This window comes from Sus scrofa, chromosome 2, assembly GCF_054392235.1.
Source record: "Sus scrofa isolate SSC_HxYL_T2T_F1_AM1 chromosome 2, Sscrofa_HxYL_maternal_Yorkshire_Landrace_v2.0, whole genome shotgun sequence".
Classification (NCBI taxonomy): Eukaryota; Metazoa; Chordata; class Mammalia; order Artiodactyla; family Suidae; genus Sus; species Sus scrofa.
The window spans coordinates 91,752,212-91,770,898 of NC_139384.1; the positions used below are offsets into that span (position 1 = coordinate 91,752,212).

The 18,687-nt window shown below is 54.7% G+C and overlaps 1 protein-coding gene across 1 annotated transcript; it reads left to right on the forward strand.

Annotated features, from left to right (window-relative positions):
* Nucleotides 1-822: 822 nt before the first annotated feature.
* On the forward strand, nucleotides 823-15,782 carry SNCB (synuclein beta). The gene is given in 6 exon segments (NM_001112694.2): nucleotides 823-1,151; nucleotides 1,773-1,902; nucleotides 4,654-4,695; nucleotides 4,908-5,026; nucleotides 9,754-9,840; nucleotides 10,218-15,782. Coding segments are annotated over 5 exon segments (402 nt in total). The 5' UTR covers nucleotides 823-1,151; nucleotides 1,773-1,781; the 3' UTR covers nucleotides 10,251-15,782.
* The last annotated feature ends 2,905 nt before the right edge of the window (nucleotides 15,783-18,687 follow it).

An 18,687-nucleotide genomic window follows, 5' to 3' on the forward strand; every position in this document is an offset into this window, starting at 1 on the left:
GGCATCATTCTGTCATATATCAACTAAGAGCCTCTGTGTGCCTGACGTTCTATGGCCATTTGGACAATCCAGACCATAGCCACTCACAAAAAGGGTCTTGTCCACCTCCTTCTCTCTCCGTCCCAACTCTTCAGCTGCACTGCCTTTTATCTGTTCCCAAGCCAGTCCTGCCTCAGGGCCTTTGCACTTGCAGTTCCCTCTCTATGGAACTTGCCCACAAGCATCCTGGCCTTGGCGCCCCTCTGGGGTGTCTGCTCCCATTGGCCTCCTCACAGAGGCCTTCCTTGAGCAGATATAACACTGGTACATCTCCATTTTCTCATCTTCATGACACTTCTCACAAGCTGAAATAACCTTGTTTGGTTTAAGCGTTGACACATTTATTTTCTGCCCTGTGTCTCATCTGGGCACAGACACAAACTCACCACTGTAAAAGCCCTGAGAGAGAGGGACCTTGTTTTCCTTTTCCACTGTCTCCAGCTTCCAACCTGCCTGGCACCTAAGTGCACAATAAAAGTTCGTTAAATGAACAGTCCATATTTTACCAAAGAGGAAACTGACATTCAGAAAGGAGAGTTGAGTAACCCAAGGTCCTATGGCTAATAAAAAGCATAGCTGAGATCCAAACCCATCTGAACCCTAAAACCAACTGCAGTATTTCTTCCGCACTCTTACCACACCACACTGTCACCCCCACCAGACTAGGATCTGGGGACAGGATGTGAGCCTGACGCTCCAGGGTCCCCAGCGGCGCGTCCCGGGCCCGCCCCTTGAGGCTAGAGGGCTCCGCGGAGATGTCACCCTCCCCGCCCCCTGTCAGTCAGGCTTGGGGGTGGCGCGGCCGCCAGGGGGGGGCGCTGAGCTCAGAGCTGCCGCAGCGTCCGAGCCAGAGCCCAAGCGCGCGTGTGAGCAAGGCGCTAGGTGCGAGCGGTGGCTGGCGACGCACCCAAGGCCCGGGCACTACAGCGCCCCGGCTCAGGGCTTGCGCCTCGCCTGCTGCAAACTAACCTGAGCGCCAGGATTCGGCCGGATTCCTCAACGGCCCGAGCTCACCCCAGCCCGGCCTAGCCGAACCCCTGCGCCCGCCTGCCCGCCTGTCGCAACAGCAGCCGCAGCCGCCGCTCCATCCCCAGCTGGGGCCCCGCATCCAGGTAAGGCGGCCGCGCTCCGGGCGCCCCGGCTGAGGAAGGGGTTGGGAATGGAGAAGGGATTGGGTGGGATGGGGAAGGGGATGGAGAACAGAGAGAGCGTCCCAGTGGGTGCGTGTCACTCTGCGCCCCGGGGTATGTCTGTCTGTTGCCCGGTGTCCGCAACTGCCTGGGTAGCCGTGAGGACGTGTGTCCGCGCCCGTGTGTCCGTGTGTATCAGAGTGGAGTGTCCGTGCGCGTTTGAACGTCTGCGTGTCCTGTGGGTGCACGTGAGCGTGTTCATGGAGTATGTTTGTGTGCACGGCCGTGTGACTCTGTCGTGTGTGTACAGGCAGGACCTGAGGCTTCGCGCCAAGCCCAGCACTCCGGTTCCGCGGGGCTGCAGGTTGCAGGGCCCCGGATAACCGAGGCGGTGGCCCCTCCTGCATCCCCGGTTTCAAGGACGCTAGGACTCGCCGCGGCCCTGTGGCCTCGCACCCGGGAGGGGGAAGGCGGGAGGGGGCTCCGGCCCGGAAGGCGCCCGGGTCTCAGGAGGGAGAGGAGGGGACACCTGCGTCCCTCCGGAAGGGCTGGGGTGAGGATGCGGGGCCAGCGCACCCGTGCCCATGTGTTCGCCCTCCCCAGGCCGCCAGGATGGACGTGTTCATGAAGGGCCTGTCCATGGCCAAGGAGGGCGTTGTGGCCGCTGCGGAGAAAACCAAGCAAGGGGTCACCGAGGCCGCGGAGAAGACCAAGGAGGGTGTCCTCTACGTTGGTGGGCGAGGGGCAGGGCTTCAAGGTCTTGGGGGGTTTGGGTGCCGTCCCAGGAGAAAGTGGAGCCAGCATCCTTAGAGGGCAGGAGTCAGGGTCCGGGCAGGGGAATATGAGTCAGCAGATGGGGCAGGGTGCACAGGGGTCACTAAGGACATAGCCAGGGACAGAAGCCTGGGTCAGTGAAGAGATCTGGGGGTGCAGGAAGGGTTGGTGAAGGTGGAGTTCAGCTGAAAGGCCAGGGACCAATGCTGAGGTCAAAGCAGAGGGCCTTCTTTTTCTTACTCTTCCCATTATTAATAGTTACCTGGTGTTGAGCCCTTACTCTCTGCCAGGTCCCGTGAGAAAAACATCCATAACCTTCAGTACCTCATTTAGTGCTCCCTGCTCATCTCCAGACCAGGGAGACTGGGGTTCCCTGAGGTTTAACCCTCTTGTTCAAGGTCACAGCTGATCAAACCTGAAACTGGAGTTTGAGTTGAGCTTTATAGATTCCAAAGTCCCACCTTTCCCCTTGCCACCCTCCTTCCTCTGCAACTGGGGCTCCCTCCTAGCCCTCCTTCCAGCTACTTCCCCCTCTGAATCGCTCTCTGGGTCTCCCTGCCTCCCCGCAATCCCTCCATGGGCCTCTCTCCTCTGGGTCCAGAGTCCTTGCAGCTGCCAGCTGTCAGCAGGAGAAGGGCCAAGGGGTTAAAACATCTCACTCTAAGTGGGGAAGGAGGGTCATTTGCATCAACAGAGGCAAGAAACTGATATTTCTGAATTTCAGTGCTGGTTCGGGGTTTACTTTTGTGCAGTGGGTAGAATTATCCCCCATGCAGGCTCTAGAGAGCTGGATAACTTGCCCATGTTATGGCAGATTTGGGATTGCGGTCATCTGAAAAATACTGATTGACCACCTACTGTGTGCTGGTAGTGCCAGCTCTCCTGATAGTGATGTCAAGCATTCCAGTGGTGGGGTGGGACATCGGGTGGCCAGGGTGGGGGACCACTTTGGTCAGGTAATCAGAGGGTAGCATTTGAGCTGAGCCTGACTAGTCAGGAGGGTGGGTAGGGGGACGAGTTGGAAAAGCCCTGTGCAAAGGCCCTAGAATGGGCTGAAGGACACTGGGTTAGAGAGCAGAGGGCAGAAGGCAGTGGTAGAAGATGAGGTCAGAAAGGTGAGCAAGAGCCAGTTCATGAGGGGCTCTTGCAGGCCAGGGCAAAGCATTATCAGCATTGCCAGGACAGATTGCAAGCCAGGGACTGGCACAATCTGATTTCAGTATGGAAAGGTCCCTCCGGCCTCTGGGGACAGAATAGATTGCAGGGGGACCTGCTGTAAGGTAGCAAAGCCACCAGATGAGAGTGGCTGGAACTAGGGCAGAGGTGATGGAGACTGGGTGAGGACTTGAGCCCACACCTGCTGGACCCCAACTCTGGCCTCCCACCTGCCTCCTCCTTCAGCCCTTTCACACCCAAAGACCCCTGGTCTCTCAGCCCCTCCTCTTCCTCTTAGATTGGCACCTCCAGCTCCTCCCTCTGACCTGGAAATCCTGATAGCCCCCAGTTTCCCCTCATCAAAGCCTCAGCTCCCTGCAGCAACATTCAAAACCTCCCAAGGTCCTGATTCAGTTTCCTTCACTCCGAGCACAGAGACCACCATCAATGGGCTCCCTGATGGCCCTGAAAGCTCACCCTTCTGTCTCACCTGTGCCCAGAATACCCTCCGCAGCCTCCTTTCTGTGTATCCTCCTGCCCCCCATTTGTCAAGGTCCAGGCAATGTCCCCTCCCCAACCATGTACCCCTCCCATCGAGGCTGGATGTCCTCTCCCCACTACTTGAGGTCCAGGGCACCATCTCTGCTCTTCTCTCTCCCCCATCTGACAGTGATCCCTTGGCCTGGGGCCTGACACAGAGCAGGTACCAACAAGCATTTGTGGGGGGAACAAATGGATGTGTGCATGTATGGGGGGCGGGGGGACCCAGTCTCCGGGGCTGGTGGGCTTTACCCTTGAGAATCCTGTCCTCCTGTGCCCACCTCTCCTCCTCCCACCAGCCTCAGCTGGCCCAAACACCCATTTCTGACTCCACCCACTGTTGTCTAGGTTGCCAAATCCTCAGGATGGGAGACTCCCCACTGCCCACCTGAGGACAGGCTCCCTTGCCTTTCCCAGTTGCTACCCTCCTGGGAAGCCCAGTCAATGCTGTGGGTGTCTGTCCCAGTAGTCACATCGTCCTTAGATCATCCTGCATCTAAGACACTCCCCACTTCGGCCAGAAGGACAGATTGCACCCTGGTTAGAAGAGAGCCTTTAGAAGAATTGGAGCGTGGAGGGTGGGGGGAGGGATGAGATGTGTGTGTCCTTGGGTAGGGTGTGGGCAGTTATGCATCAGGAGCACCAGAGGCACCTTTCCAAATACAGAGCCTTTTTGCCCCGCCCCCAGCTCCACCCCCACGCCTACCCCATCTGCTCACATCCTGGGCAGAGGATTAAATGAACTGGGGCAAATAGAGTGTTTTCATGGGGCACTCAGGCAACAGCCACCTGAGGGTGTGGGTACTACATCAGTCGGGGGGACAGACAGTGGGGAAGACTGAGGATGTAAGTGGGGTGGGGGACACTGATGGGATGTGGGGGCCCAAGGAGGCAGTGATGGGGCCAGGATGCCCACTGCTGCCTGGATCCCTCTGCCCCCTATGTAACCACTGTGCTTGCTGGAGCCTGTTTCCTCAGCTCAAAACCCTTAAGTGTGCTCTTTTTGTCACTACAGGAAGCAAGACCCGAGAGGGGGTGGTACAAGGAGTGGCCTCAGGTACCAGCTCAGCCCTGCCCTGCCCAGCTGTGTCCCATCCCCCTGGCCTGGGATCTGGCTGGGATTCAGAGAATGGGGGAGGGGGTGGGCAAGGGCACCCCCAAGGCTTCTTAGAGGGTGTGCTCCCTGGGAAGGCTGGCCCTGGGGCTCTACAGGAAAGGGGATATCTACACCTGCTTCATCCTAGCCCCCAAATCTTTTCCCTGATGCAGTGGCTGAGAAAACCAAGGAGCAGGCATCACATCTGGGAGGAGCCGTGTTCTCTGGGGCTGGGAACATTGCGGCAGCCACAGGCCTGGTGAAGAAGGAGGAGTTCCCCGCTGATCTGAAGGTGAGCACGCACACAGACACACACAGACACACACACACACACATGCCAGGCACACCCATAACCAGCCGCCAGGCTCCCTGCTCCCCCAGGATCCTCCTAGACTCTGCTCAGAGTGAGTCTGCGTGAAGCTGGGTCCAGGCGTGCTGCTCCCTGTGTCTGTGACCTAGATTGGGCTGGATACATGTATCCTGTTGGTAAGTGTGACCTGGACCACTTTGGGCCACATCTGCATGTGTCACTGATTGTTCACTTATGTCTTTTCAGTCAACAAGTATTCATGCCAGAGAGGGACTGTTCCAGAGGTTACCCCAGTGAATAGGTTCCTGCATTCATGGAGCTGACACTGTAGGGGGAGGAGATGCAGTAACAAACTAACCAATAAGCAAGATGATTTCAGACAGGCGTATGTGCTGTGAAGGAAAGACAGCAAGGGTGATGGGATAGAGTCAGGAGTTGAGGGGGCTACTTTACTTGGGAGGGCTTCTTTGAGGAGGTGACACTAGAGCTGACACTCAAGGGAGGAGGCAAGCCATGTGGGAAGTATATTTCAGGCAGCAGGAACAACATGTGCAAAGGCCCTGTGACAGGCATGAGTAGAAGTGGGCCATGGGGAGGGGTGAAGTGTGTATCACACCTTTGTGTAGACGTGTTCCCCCATGGGTCTGTTTGGGGGATGCATACATGGGGATAATCAGATGCTTTCATTAGGGCATGCTGTGGGGTGAGAGCTGTGAGCTCTGGAACCCCCCAGAGCTGGATTTAAATCCCAACTACTTCCTGACTGTGTGACCCTGGACAGGTCCCATCATGTCTCTGAGCCTGAGTCTTTGCCTCTAAGACGGGAGAGGAAGAAAAGAGAACTCATGTAGATGAGAGATAATATAGATCAGATTCTCAACAACTTCAGTGTGTCTTAGATCACCAGGAGGCCAGGTTAGGATACAGACTGTTGGTCCCACCCCTAGGATGTCTGATTCAGCAGGTCTAAGGCAGGGCCAGAGAATTTGCATTTCTAACAGGTACCCAGGTGATGTGGATGCTTCAGGGACCACATTTTGAGAACCACTGATGTAAAGAGCCTGGGTAGCATACAGTGAGTGCTCAGTACAAGAGTGGGCCCATGATCATATGAGCTGTCTGTGTGGCCCCCCAGGGGTTCGTATCACCACAGGTATGCAAGAATGTGTACTGCCATGACAGTCTGCTTTGTGCATCTTATGTTTGTACTGACTTACCTCCCGTGGGGTGCTCTGAGCTCACTGCCATCCACGCACAAGCAGACTCTGCCACCATGGGGGTGGGGCCTCCTGCAGGTGGGGTTTAGATGAGCGGGAATTCAGCACAAGCGTATCTGTTAGGCTGTGGGAAGAGACTCATAGCACCTTCAGCTCCAGACATTTTGCACAACTGTTGGTTCTTTCCCCTGTCCAAAGGCTAGGATCTGACTCACAAGTTCTGGTTCAAGTCCTGTCTCTGCATTTTCCCAGCTGTATGACTCCCCATTTCTTATCCTTATGTTTCCAATGATCGCTCCCCGTTCATTGAGCTCTTGTGCGGGCAGGCACTGTTCTAGACACTGTACAGGGAGTCACTCACTGAACCTTCATAATGTCCCTATAAAAAAGAATCTCAATTAGCCCACTTTACAGATGAAGGAACTGAGGCTCAGAGAGGTGAAGTGACTTGCCCAAGATCTCCATTCCTGCCTGCTTCCCCACCCTGAGAAGGTAGTTGGGAGGATAAGCTCAGGTCCTTGTCACCAGAGTTGCCCGGTATCAACACAAGGCCAAGCCCAGTGCTGAGGGCCCGGGTGCAAAGGGGCAGGTCTGGGCCTGAGCTGTCAGCTTCCAGGCTCTTGGTGAGGGGCCTTTGCACAGAACGATTTCTCTCAAGCCGCCTTCCTCTTACCAGCACTGGTTGACACCTCAAACCTCCTCTCTCAAGGGAGCTCAAGATCATAGATTTACAAACCAAAGCCAGGTCTCTGGGGCCCCTGGGCCCACGGAGAAGCCGTGCAAGTTGGGGCAGGGGGACACGTTTCTGTCTCCACCTTCCAGCTGCTTACATACGCTGTCATGGAAGCCTCCCCATATTCACAGAGATACCCTCCCATTTCCCATCCGAGGCAGCTGAGCTCAGAGGTGAAGTGACTTACCTGATGCCAAACAGTGAGTGGCCAGGCTGGGATGGTTTTTAAGGGAACTCTTTGAAGTACAGCATTCACGCAGAAAGCAATGCAGCCCCATGAAATTTCACAGACAGGGAGTTCCTGTGGTGGCACAGCAGAAACGAATCCAGCTAGTATCTATGAGGATGTGGATTCAAACCCTGGCCTTGCCCAGTGGATTAAGGATCCGGTGTTGCCATGAGCTGTGGTATAGGTCACAGACTTAGCTCGGATCTCGAGTTGCTGTGGCTGTGGCACAGGCCAGCAGCTGCAGCTCTGATTCGACCCCTAGCCTGGGAACCTCCATATGCCACAAGTGCTGCCCTAAAAAGCAAAAAGAAAGAAGGAAAGAAAGAAAGAAAGAAAGAAAGAAAGAAAGAAAGAAAGAAAGAAAGAAAGAAAGAAAGAAAGAAAGAGAAAGAAAGAAAGAAAGAAAGAAAGAAAGAAAGAAAGAAAGAAAGAAAGAAAGAAAGAAAGAAAGAAAGAAAGAAAGGAGGGAGGGAGGGAGGGAGGGAAGGAAAGAAGGAAGGAAGGAAGGAAGGAAGGAAGAAAGAAAGAAAGAAAGAAAGAAAGAAAGAAAGAAAGAAAGAAAGAAAAAGAAAAGGGAAGGGAAGGAAAAGAAAAGAAAAGAAAAGAGAAAAGAAAAGAGAGCTTCCCGTCTTGGCACAGCGGAAATGAATCTGACTAGGAAACACGAGGTTGTGGGTTTGATCCTAGCCTCGCTCAAGTGGGTTAAGGATCCAGTGTTGCTGTGAGCTGTGGTGTAGGTCAAAGACGCAGTTAGATCTGGCATTGCTGTGGCTGTGGTGTTGCTGTAGCTCTGATTTGACCCCTAGCCTGGGAACCTCCATATGCCTCAATTGCGGCCCTAAAAAGCCAAGAAAGCAAGCAAGCAAGCAAGCAGGCAGGCAGGGAGGGAGGGAGGGAAGGAAGAAAGAAGGAAAGAAGGAAAGGAAGGAAGGAAAAGAAATCTTCACAAATGCAACTCTCCCCAAGTCATAGGCACCCAGATCAAGAAACAGAACATCAGCCTCTTAGAATTCCCCCTTGGTTCGCTGGTGGTGCAGTGGGTTAAAGATCTGGCATTGTCACTGCCGTTGGTTTGGGCTGCTACTGTGGCACAAATTCGATCCCTGGCCCAGGAGCTTCCGCATGCCATGGGTGCATGGCCAAAAAACAAAAAAAAACAAAAACCAAAAAAACCCTTCCCCCTTACACCCCCTCCGACCCCCTCCCAGGATCAAGACTAGGGTGAGAGAAGGGAGTGTCTGGGACACAGAATTTAAGGGGGGCACTTATTCCAGGGTCTCATTTGCATGGCCCTGAGAGTGGGTGCCTTCTTAACACTTGCACCCAGGCACCTGACTCTCCTCACCTTCATCTGGCCCTGCCTCCCCCTCCACAGCTAATTGCTTCCTGACTCCTATCACCCCAAATTAGCTGGGTGTTCTTAATGTGTAGAGCTGGGATTCTTAACATTATATTTCTTTCTGGGTTCTGGTCATTGCTGAGTGACTTTGGGCAAAACTAACATCCCCACCTCCTGGGCTTCTGAGGAGCCATCTGTAACTGGGGGCAATGAACCAGACAAGGTGTGTAAACTCGTGTGCCCACAGGGCCCACCTACACAGGTAACGTGAAGGCGTTGAGCTGCCTGGTTGGAGCAGAGCAACTAGAGTGTGGAGGTTCCAGCCCTCCAGGGTCCCAAGATTCTCACCTCTGGCCAGTAGGGAGGGACAGTGGTTACATGTGGAAGTCGGGGAGGCAGTGTGCCCTGTTTACAGGTTCTCCCAGGGGTCCAGGCATGTGCCAACCCACACGTGGCCTTGTGCAACGGTGCATGGACTCCAGGTTACTGGCTGTGCCCACGTGTGCGGCCAGCTCAGTCCTGTGTTTGTGCACATACATGTGCTCACCCACAGGGAGCTGGCCACATGTCTGGCAGCCCCCTATTTGCGTGCCTGCTGGCCTGTACCCGTCTGGGCAGCAGATGCGGTGGGGAGGGGAGAGTCTTAGCTCACACATCCAAGCAACACCATGAGCTGTTGCTTCCAGCTTATCTTAAAATAGCAACAGCTGAAGAAACCAGGCCACACGGGGCCCTGGGGGAGGGATGGGTGGAAAGTGGCAGGGGAATGGCTCAGAGCCCCTGCTCAGCCCTGTCCCTGAGCCTCCATCTCCCTCCAGTCCAGAGGAGCTTCCAGGGCTATCTCTGGGGGTCCCCATACATGCCCCTCCCCCATGGAGCTGATACATGGGGGGAGGGAGAAGTGGGTGACTGAGTGTGCCCTGTCTCTCCCCATCCCATCCCGTCCAAATGATGGAAGTGCAGGTGGCTGCCCCCTCCCCCTTGCCATCCCTGCTTCAAGCGGTACTGGAGGGATTTCACTCCTCCATTCCACTTCCAAGGCACTCCAAATCAACCACTGAATTAAAAATTCTGGTTACACTGCCAACAAAGCCTAGCCTTCCCTCAATCAGCCAAAAGCTTTCCAGGGTAGGAATGGGGGGGGGGGATTCCTAGCTGGCCTCACAGGACCTGTCTCTTCTCTGCCTTCAGCCAGAGGAAGTGGCCCAGGAAGCTGCAGAGGAGCCGCTGATCGAGCCCCTGATGGAGCCAGGAGAGAGTTATGAGGAACCGCCCCAGGTGAGGGGTGGCAGGGCCAGGGCCGGGTGGGGCTCTGGGCATTGGAGGATTGCTGCCCTCCCCAGCGGGGGTGGGGGTGGGGTTCCAGAAAGGATAAAATTGGGCCAGGGAGCTTCAAGCCCCCCTTTTCTAGAACCCAGACCCCAGAGGTGGCAGCAGGGAGGGAGGACAGATGGAGCCTAGTACTGGGCCCCAGGCACCCCTGCCCAGAAACATCCCAGCTGTCCCCAACCGCCCGGTTTCTCCCGGCCCCGTGGGAGGGGCATGCACAGTTCCTCCTTGAGGGGGAAGGGTCTCAGGGCAATGGCCTGGCCACTTGGTCTCCAACCCCTTCCTCTTTTGCTCTTCTTCACTCCACCCCCATCCCCCTGATGCAGGAGGAGTATCAGGAGTATGAGCCAGAGGCGTAAGGGCCCAGGACGGCCCCTCACCAGCAGCACAACCCCTTCCCTGTCCCCTGCTCCTCCCCCCCCCCCCCCAGAGCCAGGGCTGTCCTTCCACCCTTTCCCCTCAAAACATGAGATCTTCCTTCGCTCCGAGGCGCCCCCTTCGGAGCCTGTGTTAGTGTCTATCTGTCTGTCCTACCCGCCCGCGTCCAGGCCTGGGGGGTGGACAGAGCCGGGGCTTCGGCCACGGCTGGGAGCCTCGCCCCACCTATGTTGCCCCTCCCTGCCCCATCCCCTTCAGTGTCTGCGCGGATGTAGCATGTTCTATGTGTGTTTAAACTAAGATCAGAAAGCGACGGCTCCCCTCCACCCCGCGACAGAGGCTCTTTAAGGGGCGCCGGGGCAGCCCCAGAGCCCCCCCCCCGACTCTCACATCGACCCCAAGAACCTTTTTTTTAAAAAAACAAAACAAAACCAGGAGCCAGTCTGTGCCATGCCCCATCCCCCAGCCGGCCCGGTGTGAGCGCTGGCTTCGTGTGTCGTGATTGTGGCATGGAGAGTCCCCCACCCTCGTGTGAGCGTGTCCTGGGCGGGCGGGCCCGACCGCCCCCCGCGTGTCCATGAATAAAGCCAATCTGTCTGTAGCAGGCGCCGCACGGGCAGGGCTGGACTGGGCTGGGCGCCGGGTTGGGGCAGCCAATGGACTTCCAGGTCCCAGTCTGCCCCACTCCCCTCTTTGGGGCTCAGCACACTCAGCCCAGGTGCAAGACTGACTACCTTGGGCCTCAGCTTCGCCATCTCCTACCCTTTCCCCGGGAACAACCTGGAGGGGCCCCCTCGCTGAGGCTGGGACTCCCTGCTCGCTGAGAGACGGGAAGGCGGCCTCGGGCGCCACCTGCTGGACCGTCACCTGCTGGAGGTGCAGGGCGGAGGGAAGCCTGGAGCCGTGGAGGTGCAGGGCAGACAGACTCACACCGCAAGGTACTTGCAGCGCAGGCGCATCGATGGCCACGCCCGCGCGGACTCGTATGCATCTACGCTGGTCCTTGCGCGCCAGCCCAAGTGTAGGAGCCAGGCAGGCGCGCATCTGCACGTAGGGGTGCACGCACGCTGGCCGACAAATGCAGGCCGGCCCGCGCAGTCACAGGGGCACCGGTACCGCGAAGAAGCTCTTGGAAAACAGCAGCACGAGCACTGGAAGAAGCTGCTAGATGCAAACCTTTCTCCTGGAGAACACTAATGCAAATACCTCTTCGCACACCTCCCCACTGCAGAAAAGCTCATCTCAGGGGAAGGGAAAGGGACAGTTGCCCCAGAAAAAAGCAGTGTTCGGGCAACCGATACTCCAGCCTTCCCAGAAAGGTGCCCGAAAGTTAACGACCTCTGCTGAGGTGAGAAAGGGTCTGCAGAAATCTGGGAAGTTGGCCTGGAGCCTTGAGTGGATCGGGACTGGCACTAGAGGGCCCCCAACACCGCCTTGGTCTTCGGAAGTAGGGGGCGGAGATGCCGCGGTGCTGCGCAGAGGCCTCGCCTCCATCAAAGCGAAGGCCCTGCTCTGATTGGCACAGAAGCCCCCAGAGCGCGCCCGCGTCGAGGCCCCGCCCCCATCGATGCAGCGCTCATGCCCTCATTTATGACAGCTTCTGGCTAACCTGGCTTACATGGAAGCCCCGCCCCCACCCATGCGGAAGCCCGGCTCTTTGCCGCAATAACCCCACCTGGCCCGAGCCAGTCCCCACCCCTTCTCTGCCAGGTCCCACTTCCTTTGCCATTCAAGCCTTGCGTCTCCCCTCCAGCCCCAAGGGCTGGAAGGAGCTTGCCCTACAAAGTCAACCCCCGCGTATTTAACGCCCCCACCTTCCCTGAGTCGTTGGGAGCAGGAGGTGGTGCCAGGTTCGGGAAGGCCTTGAACGCTGTGGAGACCGGTCCACTAGGGTCACCTTGGCCTGCCATGTACTAGCCTTTACTTCCGAAAGTAGGACGCTGCTTGCTAGACGTGTGTAGGGAGAATCAGCGGGTGGGCTCCGACTTTCTGACTCAACGTGAAGATGCCAGGATCTCCAGATCCCTTTTGGCAGAATTAAGACACTATTTACAATCCACAGTCTGCAGGGATTGCAAACTTGTGGCCCTTAGGTTGAATTTGGCCTGTAGAGATGTTTAATTTGCTAGCACAAGGGATACATTTTTTTCGTTTGATTCCAGATGGCGGCTTTCCGTCCCTATTGTATTTCCCATCCACTTCACTCATTTTCATGAACTGCCTGGCCTCTGAAGAATTTGAGTTTGCCACCTCCTTGCCAGCTACCAGCACCTGATCCCCATTTTTAGATGCCAAAACCAGGTTCACCATCTGGCTTGTGAAGAGGTTTATTCCTCCTTCCCGGGTATGGAGCCATGCACCTGGTTTTCTGAGTTTGATTTTCTGCTGAGACCAATGTTCTCATCTGCAGGGGTTCACTTTACATGCATTCCAGGCACAAGCCCGGAAGCCTCAGCCGAAGATGCCAAGTCAGATGGCAGTCCTGACTAAGTGCATGTGTGAGACCCCACAGCTCAAGGGCTCCTCCCTCATGACAGGGACAGAACTATTTCCCCATTGCCCAATATTTCCCAGGTATCCAACACTTGCCTCTATTCATTTTACTTGAAACCATCTTCAAGGATTCCTTGTTATTAGCCCCAGCTTACAGATGAGAGGATGGAGACCAGAGAGGCAAAGTTAACCTGCCCTAGGTCACGCTGCTGGGAAGTGGCACAGGCCACATTCAGCCTGGAGCCTGACTCTGAAGCCCAGTTCCTTTGGAATTTTCCATAAGGAATGCGCATTGAGGGGAGACAAACGAAATCCACCAACAATAGGAAAATGTGGAGGCAGCAAAGTCGAGATAACAGATGCTTGTGGAATTTCATGGAGACTGCAAGTGAGATTGTGTGTGGTGGGGGAGGGGGCGAGCTGTCTATGCACACTTACCTATGAGTTTGGATGTATCTGTGTTCACATGTGTACATGGATGTTGCCCGAGTGTTGTGTGTGTTTAGTCATTCGACAGCGTGTGTTGCTCACCTGCTCTGTTCTTAGAAGAAAGGGGCTGCAAGGGAGCAGCCCTGCAGGTCACTGCCCTGACATAACTCATGTCCCTGGATCAACAAATACATGGATCAAGATAATTTTGAATTTTATGAAGAACATAAAACAGAGCGATGTGACACAATAGGGGTGGTGACCCACATTCAGTGGAGTGGTCAGGTCATGTGTCTGAGGAGGCAAGCTTGGAGCTGACACCTGAATGAAAGAAGAGCTGGGGAGAGTGAGCATCACAGCCCAGGAAGAGCCCACTGTGTCTGCGTGGATACCGGGTGTGTGGTTGGCAAGGCCAAGCCCCACCAAACCTCTGAGATCCGTGGGTCCAGCCTCCCCAACCTGGTCCACACCTATCTTTCTTCTCCTGCTTCTTTCCTCCACCTGGTCTCTGTTCAAAGTCCTTCCCTCTTCAGAGCTTCCCCCAGTCCTCCAATGAGAAGTGACTTCTCGTCATCTCCATCCCGCTCAGCTGTGCACACAGAGACCCCCTCCTCCCCCTTGTCAGCACTCTTAGGCCCATCGCCAGCAGGCTAACCTGAAACCCGCCCTCTCCCCTGATGAAGGGATCAGAGGTGTCCCCGCACCCCACCATTCGCCCGTCTCCCTCCCTGTCTCCCCACATCCACCCCTAGTAATGCAGCTCCACAGCTTTCTCTGGAACTTTATTTTTGTTTTCTCCCTTCCCTATTTATAGCTCTCTCTCCCCTCGGAACCATCCCTGCATCCATCCGGTTGCCTAGAAACCAGTTCTGGGCTGAGGGTGGGGGAAGGCCAGGCCGAGCCCAGGCAGAGGTAAAGAAGAGCTGTCACCCACTCCCCTTCTCGGCACCGCCCCCAGGTTCCCAGAACCCACTGCCCAGCACCCACAAGTGTTTTGTTTTGTTTTGTTTTTAAAGATAAAACAAAATGTGGAAAACAGCAGCCTTTGCGAAGCCTTTCACAGCTTCTAAAGGGCGTGATGCACATGGCTGCACTCATGCCTCTCAACAGCCTGCCCCACCAGAGACTTGGATCCATTTTTTCAGATGAGAAACTAAGGCTTTGGAAAGCAAAGGTCCTATGGGTCAAGTCTCCTCAATAGCAACTCCATGGCTCTGCACTTTTTAGAATATTGGCCTGAAACACAGCAAAGAAGATTTAAAAGCATAAATAATCCCATGACCCACTAATTGCAGAACAGTAAGAAGAAAAATCTTGTCATGATCCTGTCACGCACCAAGCCACCAGGCTCACCTCCATACACTCCGCATGCCTCCTGCTTTGCCACTCCCCCAGGCTGCTTCCAATGCCCCAACCATGGCCCCACGTTCCCTTACTATGTCCCCACCATGCTCAGCTGCAGCTCAACCCTGGCCCTAGTGCTCACTTTCCACAGATTGGAGCAAGAAGCCTAAGCTTGGTTCCTGGCTCTATTATTTCACCAACTATGCGACCTTGGATAGTTCACATATCCTCTCTGAGCTTCAGTTTCCTCGCTCAAAAGCGAGTATGCTAATTTCCACTTCATAGGACTAATGAGAGAATTCCCTGCAATACTGTTGCGAGAGTGCTTTAAAAACTGTAGACTACTGTTAACACATGAGTGATCAATTAGGATTGTAGGTATTACCATCGTTGTTATGACAGCCAAAAGGTAGAACAGGGAAGCCAACGTGGGCCCTGGGATCAGAGAGAGAGCCCCTTGCCCACATCCAGGCAGAAGGATCCTCTCTCCTGGCAGAATGAGGGGCACAGGTGGGGGCTCCCTGAGAACACCTGCCGATCACTGGGGAATAGAGGGGCACAGAGGCCCTCTTGTGCCTGATTCCTCCTTCTCAAGTGCCCATGCTCCCTGCCCCCACCCCACTCTGGCCCATCTCTGCCTTTAAAATAGGCTCTCTGGGCACAGTGGGGGAAAGGGCTGCCGAGAAGCATCTGGGCCATGATTCAGCCTGAGTCACCCATCCGAATCCCCGGGCCGCCCCCAGCTGGGCCAGGGCCTGCAGATGCTGGAGGGAGGGGATGTGGGGCGGGGGAGGGGGACTCTGTGGGCATCAGGCTGTCCTCATAGGTGCCCAGGCCAGGGGCTCCTACGAATACCAGGGCAGCACTGTGAGGGCCTGGGAGTGGTGCATGTGAAGAGGCCAGGGTGAGAAAGATGACCTCATTGGACATCAGTTACCTATGCTAAGGCAGTGTGTGTGTGTGTGTGTGTGTGTGTGTGTGTGTGTGTACGTGCGCAGGCATGCGTGCACGGGCCTGTGCATGCATGAGTGTTGCCTGCATATCTAAGTGAAGAAGGGCAGGAGTTTGGCTCCCAGCATTGTCACTTTCTAACTGTGACCCTGGCAAGTTACTTAACCTCTCTGAACTTCTGTTTCCTCATCCATGAAATGGGAATCATAATAAGATCAATCTCAGATGATTTTCTTAAGGGTTAAGTATAATGAAATGAAAACTGTGAAACACTTAGATGGTCAATAAATGGTAAACCGCCACCACCTCATCATCTAGAGGATATTGGGTTATACACAGCAGGCATGAGGGTGGATGTGTGTCTGAGTATTTGTATCTAGGGCTGTGTCTGTACAAGCCTCAGGGGTTTGGGGGGGTCTGGGTGAGTGTTTCTTGAAGGAGTGAATGAATGTGTGTCTCTTAAGCAAAGAGTCCAGAAAGAAGTTGGGTTTAGATAGCATTGCCTGCCATGTGCCCCTACTCTCTCTAACACACACACACACACACACACACACACACACACACACACACGCACCCATGCACGCACGCATGCATGCGCGCTCCCTAGAGGTTATGAGTTGCCGAAATTTGGCCTAGACCAGGACCAGGGTCCAGGCAAGGGGTGAGGAACTCTGGATGCTATTGTATTAGAAATCTCAGACCTTCTCAAAAGACTTTAGCTTCAAGCGAAGCTGGCATGGGGGCCAGATCCCAAGGGTGGTGTGCCTGGGTGATGGAGTGGATAGAAACATGATTTGAACATGAAAGAGCATGAGATGCATCTGTGTTCATATGTACATGCATGTACGTGTGTGTGCGCGTGTGCACTTGTGTGTGTGTGTGTTTGTACAAACGTGGCATGGGGGTGGCTGCTGTCTCTGCTCTGGTACAGTCTGCTTGTCTCCATGGCGCCTGTTGCCACACACGCTTGCTTTTCAGAAAGTCACTGGGATTGTTTATTCCACCCCCGGCCTGGGTGCCAGCCAAGGAGCTGCAGGCACTTGTTTATCTTCTGGTGTGTACGAGTGTGTATGGTTTCCCAGAGGCAGACCAACCAGAGATACGCATGCACACACACTCACACAGTGTGGGTGATCATGTTGGTTGTCACAGAATGAGCCTGTACCCCAAGATGAGCCATAAACCAGGCCCAGGAAGACTTGCTCCACATGGGGACAAAGATGACCCTCAGCAGCTCCAGGCAGACACACACCAATTTAGTAGTTTCCAGAGCTCCTGGCAAGTGGGAGAGCTAGTTGCCCTGGCCATGGTCCTGGCCCTACCTCCACCTCCAGAACTAATCACTGCACAGTGACTGGCCAGGCCTGAGTCACTGGCCACCCCTAAAGCTGGCAGTGGGGTCCATCCCACTCCATCACACGGACTGGAGTAGGGAAGTGGTTCCCCAAGGAAAATGGAAGTGCTATGGTCAGACAAGGGTACACAGTGCTGGGCTTGCCATACCCTGGCATTCACTGCAAGTGCTACACTATGCTTAATGCTTAGTTTTTGGTTTTGTTTTTTGTTTACATTTATTTATTTATTTTGTCTTTTTAGGGCCACACCTGCAGGATATGGAGGTTCCCAGGCTGGGGGTCGATTTGGAGCTCTAGCCACCAGCCTACACCACAGCCACAGCAACATGGGGTCCGAGCCACATCTGTGGCCTACACCACAGCTCACGGCAACACCAGATCCTTAACCCACTGAGCAAGGCCAGGGATCAAAACTGCCTTCTCATGGATGCTAGTCAGATTCGTTAACCAATGAGCCATGGCGGGAACTCCTTGGTTTTTTGGTTTTTGGTTTTCCTCCCTACGTCTTCCTCAGAGCTCTGAGAGGTAAGAATAACAATTGATGAAACTGAGCCTTAGAGAGACCTCTGTCAAGGCCACACAGCTAGTAACTGGCAAAATCGAGTAACTGAACCCACACTGCCTAACCCCATGCCTTTTTTTGAGCTCCCACTGTGCCTTGGCAGGTGTTTTGTTTTGGTGTCTGGAATTTTTCTTTTTTCTTTTTTCTTTTATTTTTTGTCTTTTTGCTATTTCTTGGGCCGCTCCCACGGCATATGGAGGTTCCCAGGCTAGGGGTCGAATTGGAGCTGTAGCCACTGGCCTACACCAGAGCCACAGCAACACAGGATCCAAGCCGCGTCTGCAACCTATACCACAGCTCACAGCAACGCCGGATCGTTAACCCACTGAGCAAGGGCAGGGACCGAACCCGCAACCTCATGGTTCCTAGTCGGATTCGTTAACCACTGCGCCACAACGGGAACTCCGAATTTTTCATTTTTAAACGTTTTTATCAGTGAGTCCCCATGAACAAAAGTGGTTGGAGAGTGGTAAAGGGCGCAGATGAAAAGAGGCCGACGGTGCCCACAGAGCAGACATGACCAGAGCTCTGACCCCATCCCTTCAGATGACATTACCATTTATTTCTGTGCGCAACAGCAGGGCTCCTTACAGCCAGTACCTGTGTCCTCGTCAAAGAGCTGTCCCTGGGCTCTGGAACCCGTTTTGTCAACATGCATTATGAGCTAGAAATGCCAGGGAATTAACACACAACCCCATGGGCCAGCTCTTCACCAATGTCTGCCAGGTGCTGGGATATAAATACACCAGCTCCAGTGCCCTCGGCCAGGGGAATTCTGAGATGTGCATTTACCCCATTTCCCAAGACTGCCTGCAGAATTAAGCCTCACTCACCCACTGTGGTAGCTGGCTTGATAACCACCTCTTATTGGATGCCTTCCCCTCCTGGGTCACCTTCCCACTCCCCTGCTGGTGTCCCTGCACCTCCCAAATAAACCACATTCCCTCAATCTTCATTTCAAGGTCTGTGAGCTGCCCCCAGGGTGCTGGATGCCATCCTATCCTTCCACACTGAGCATCTGGGCCCATCCATTTTGATCTCCTTTCTTGGCATCTCCCTTTCCCTCTTTACTGGCCCCCTCCCATCAGGATTTAAATGCCTCCAAGTCTCCTCCTATGCCCCTGTAGAGATGATCAGATCTCTTTTCTTCCTCCAAGCCTGAACTTTTAAAAGACTCATCTCCTTGCCCTCTGTACTTGCTTACTCCCATTCACTCATCAATCCCTGCCCACCCCACCACTCCACTGACTGTGCTTTCATCAAATTTCCCTTGTCTTTTTTTCA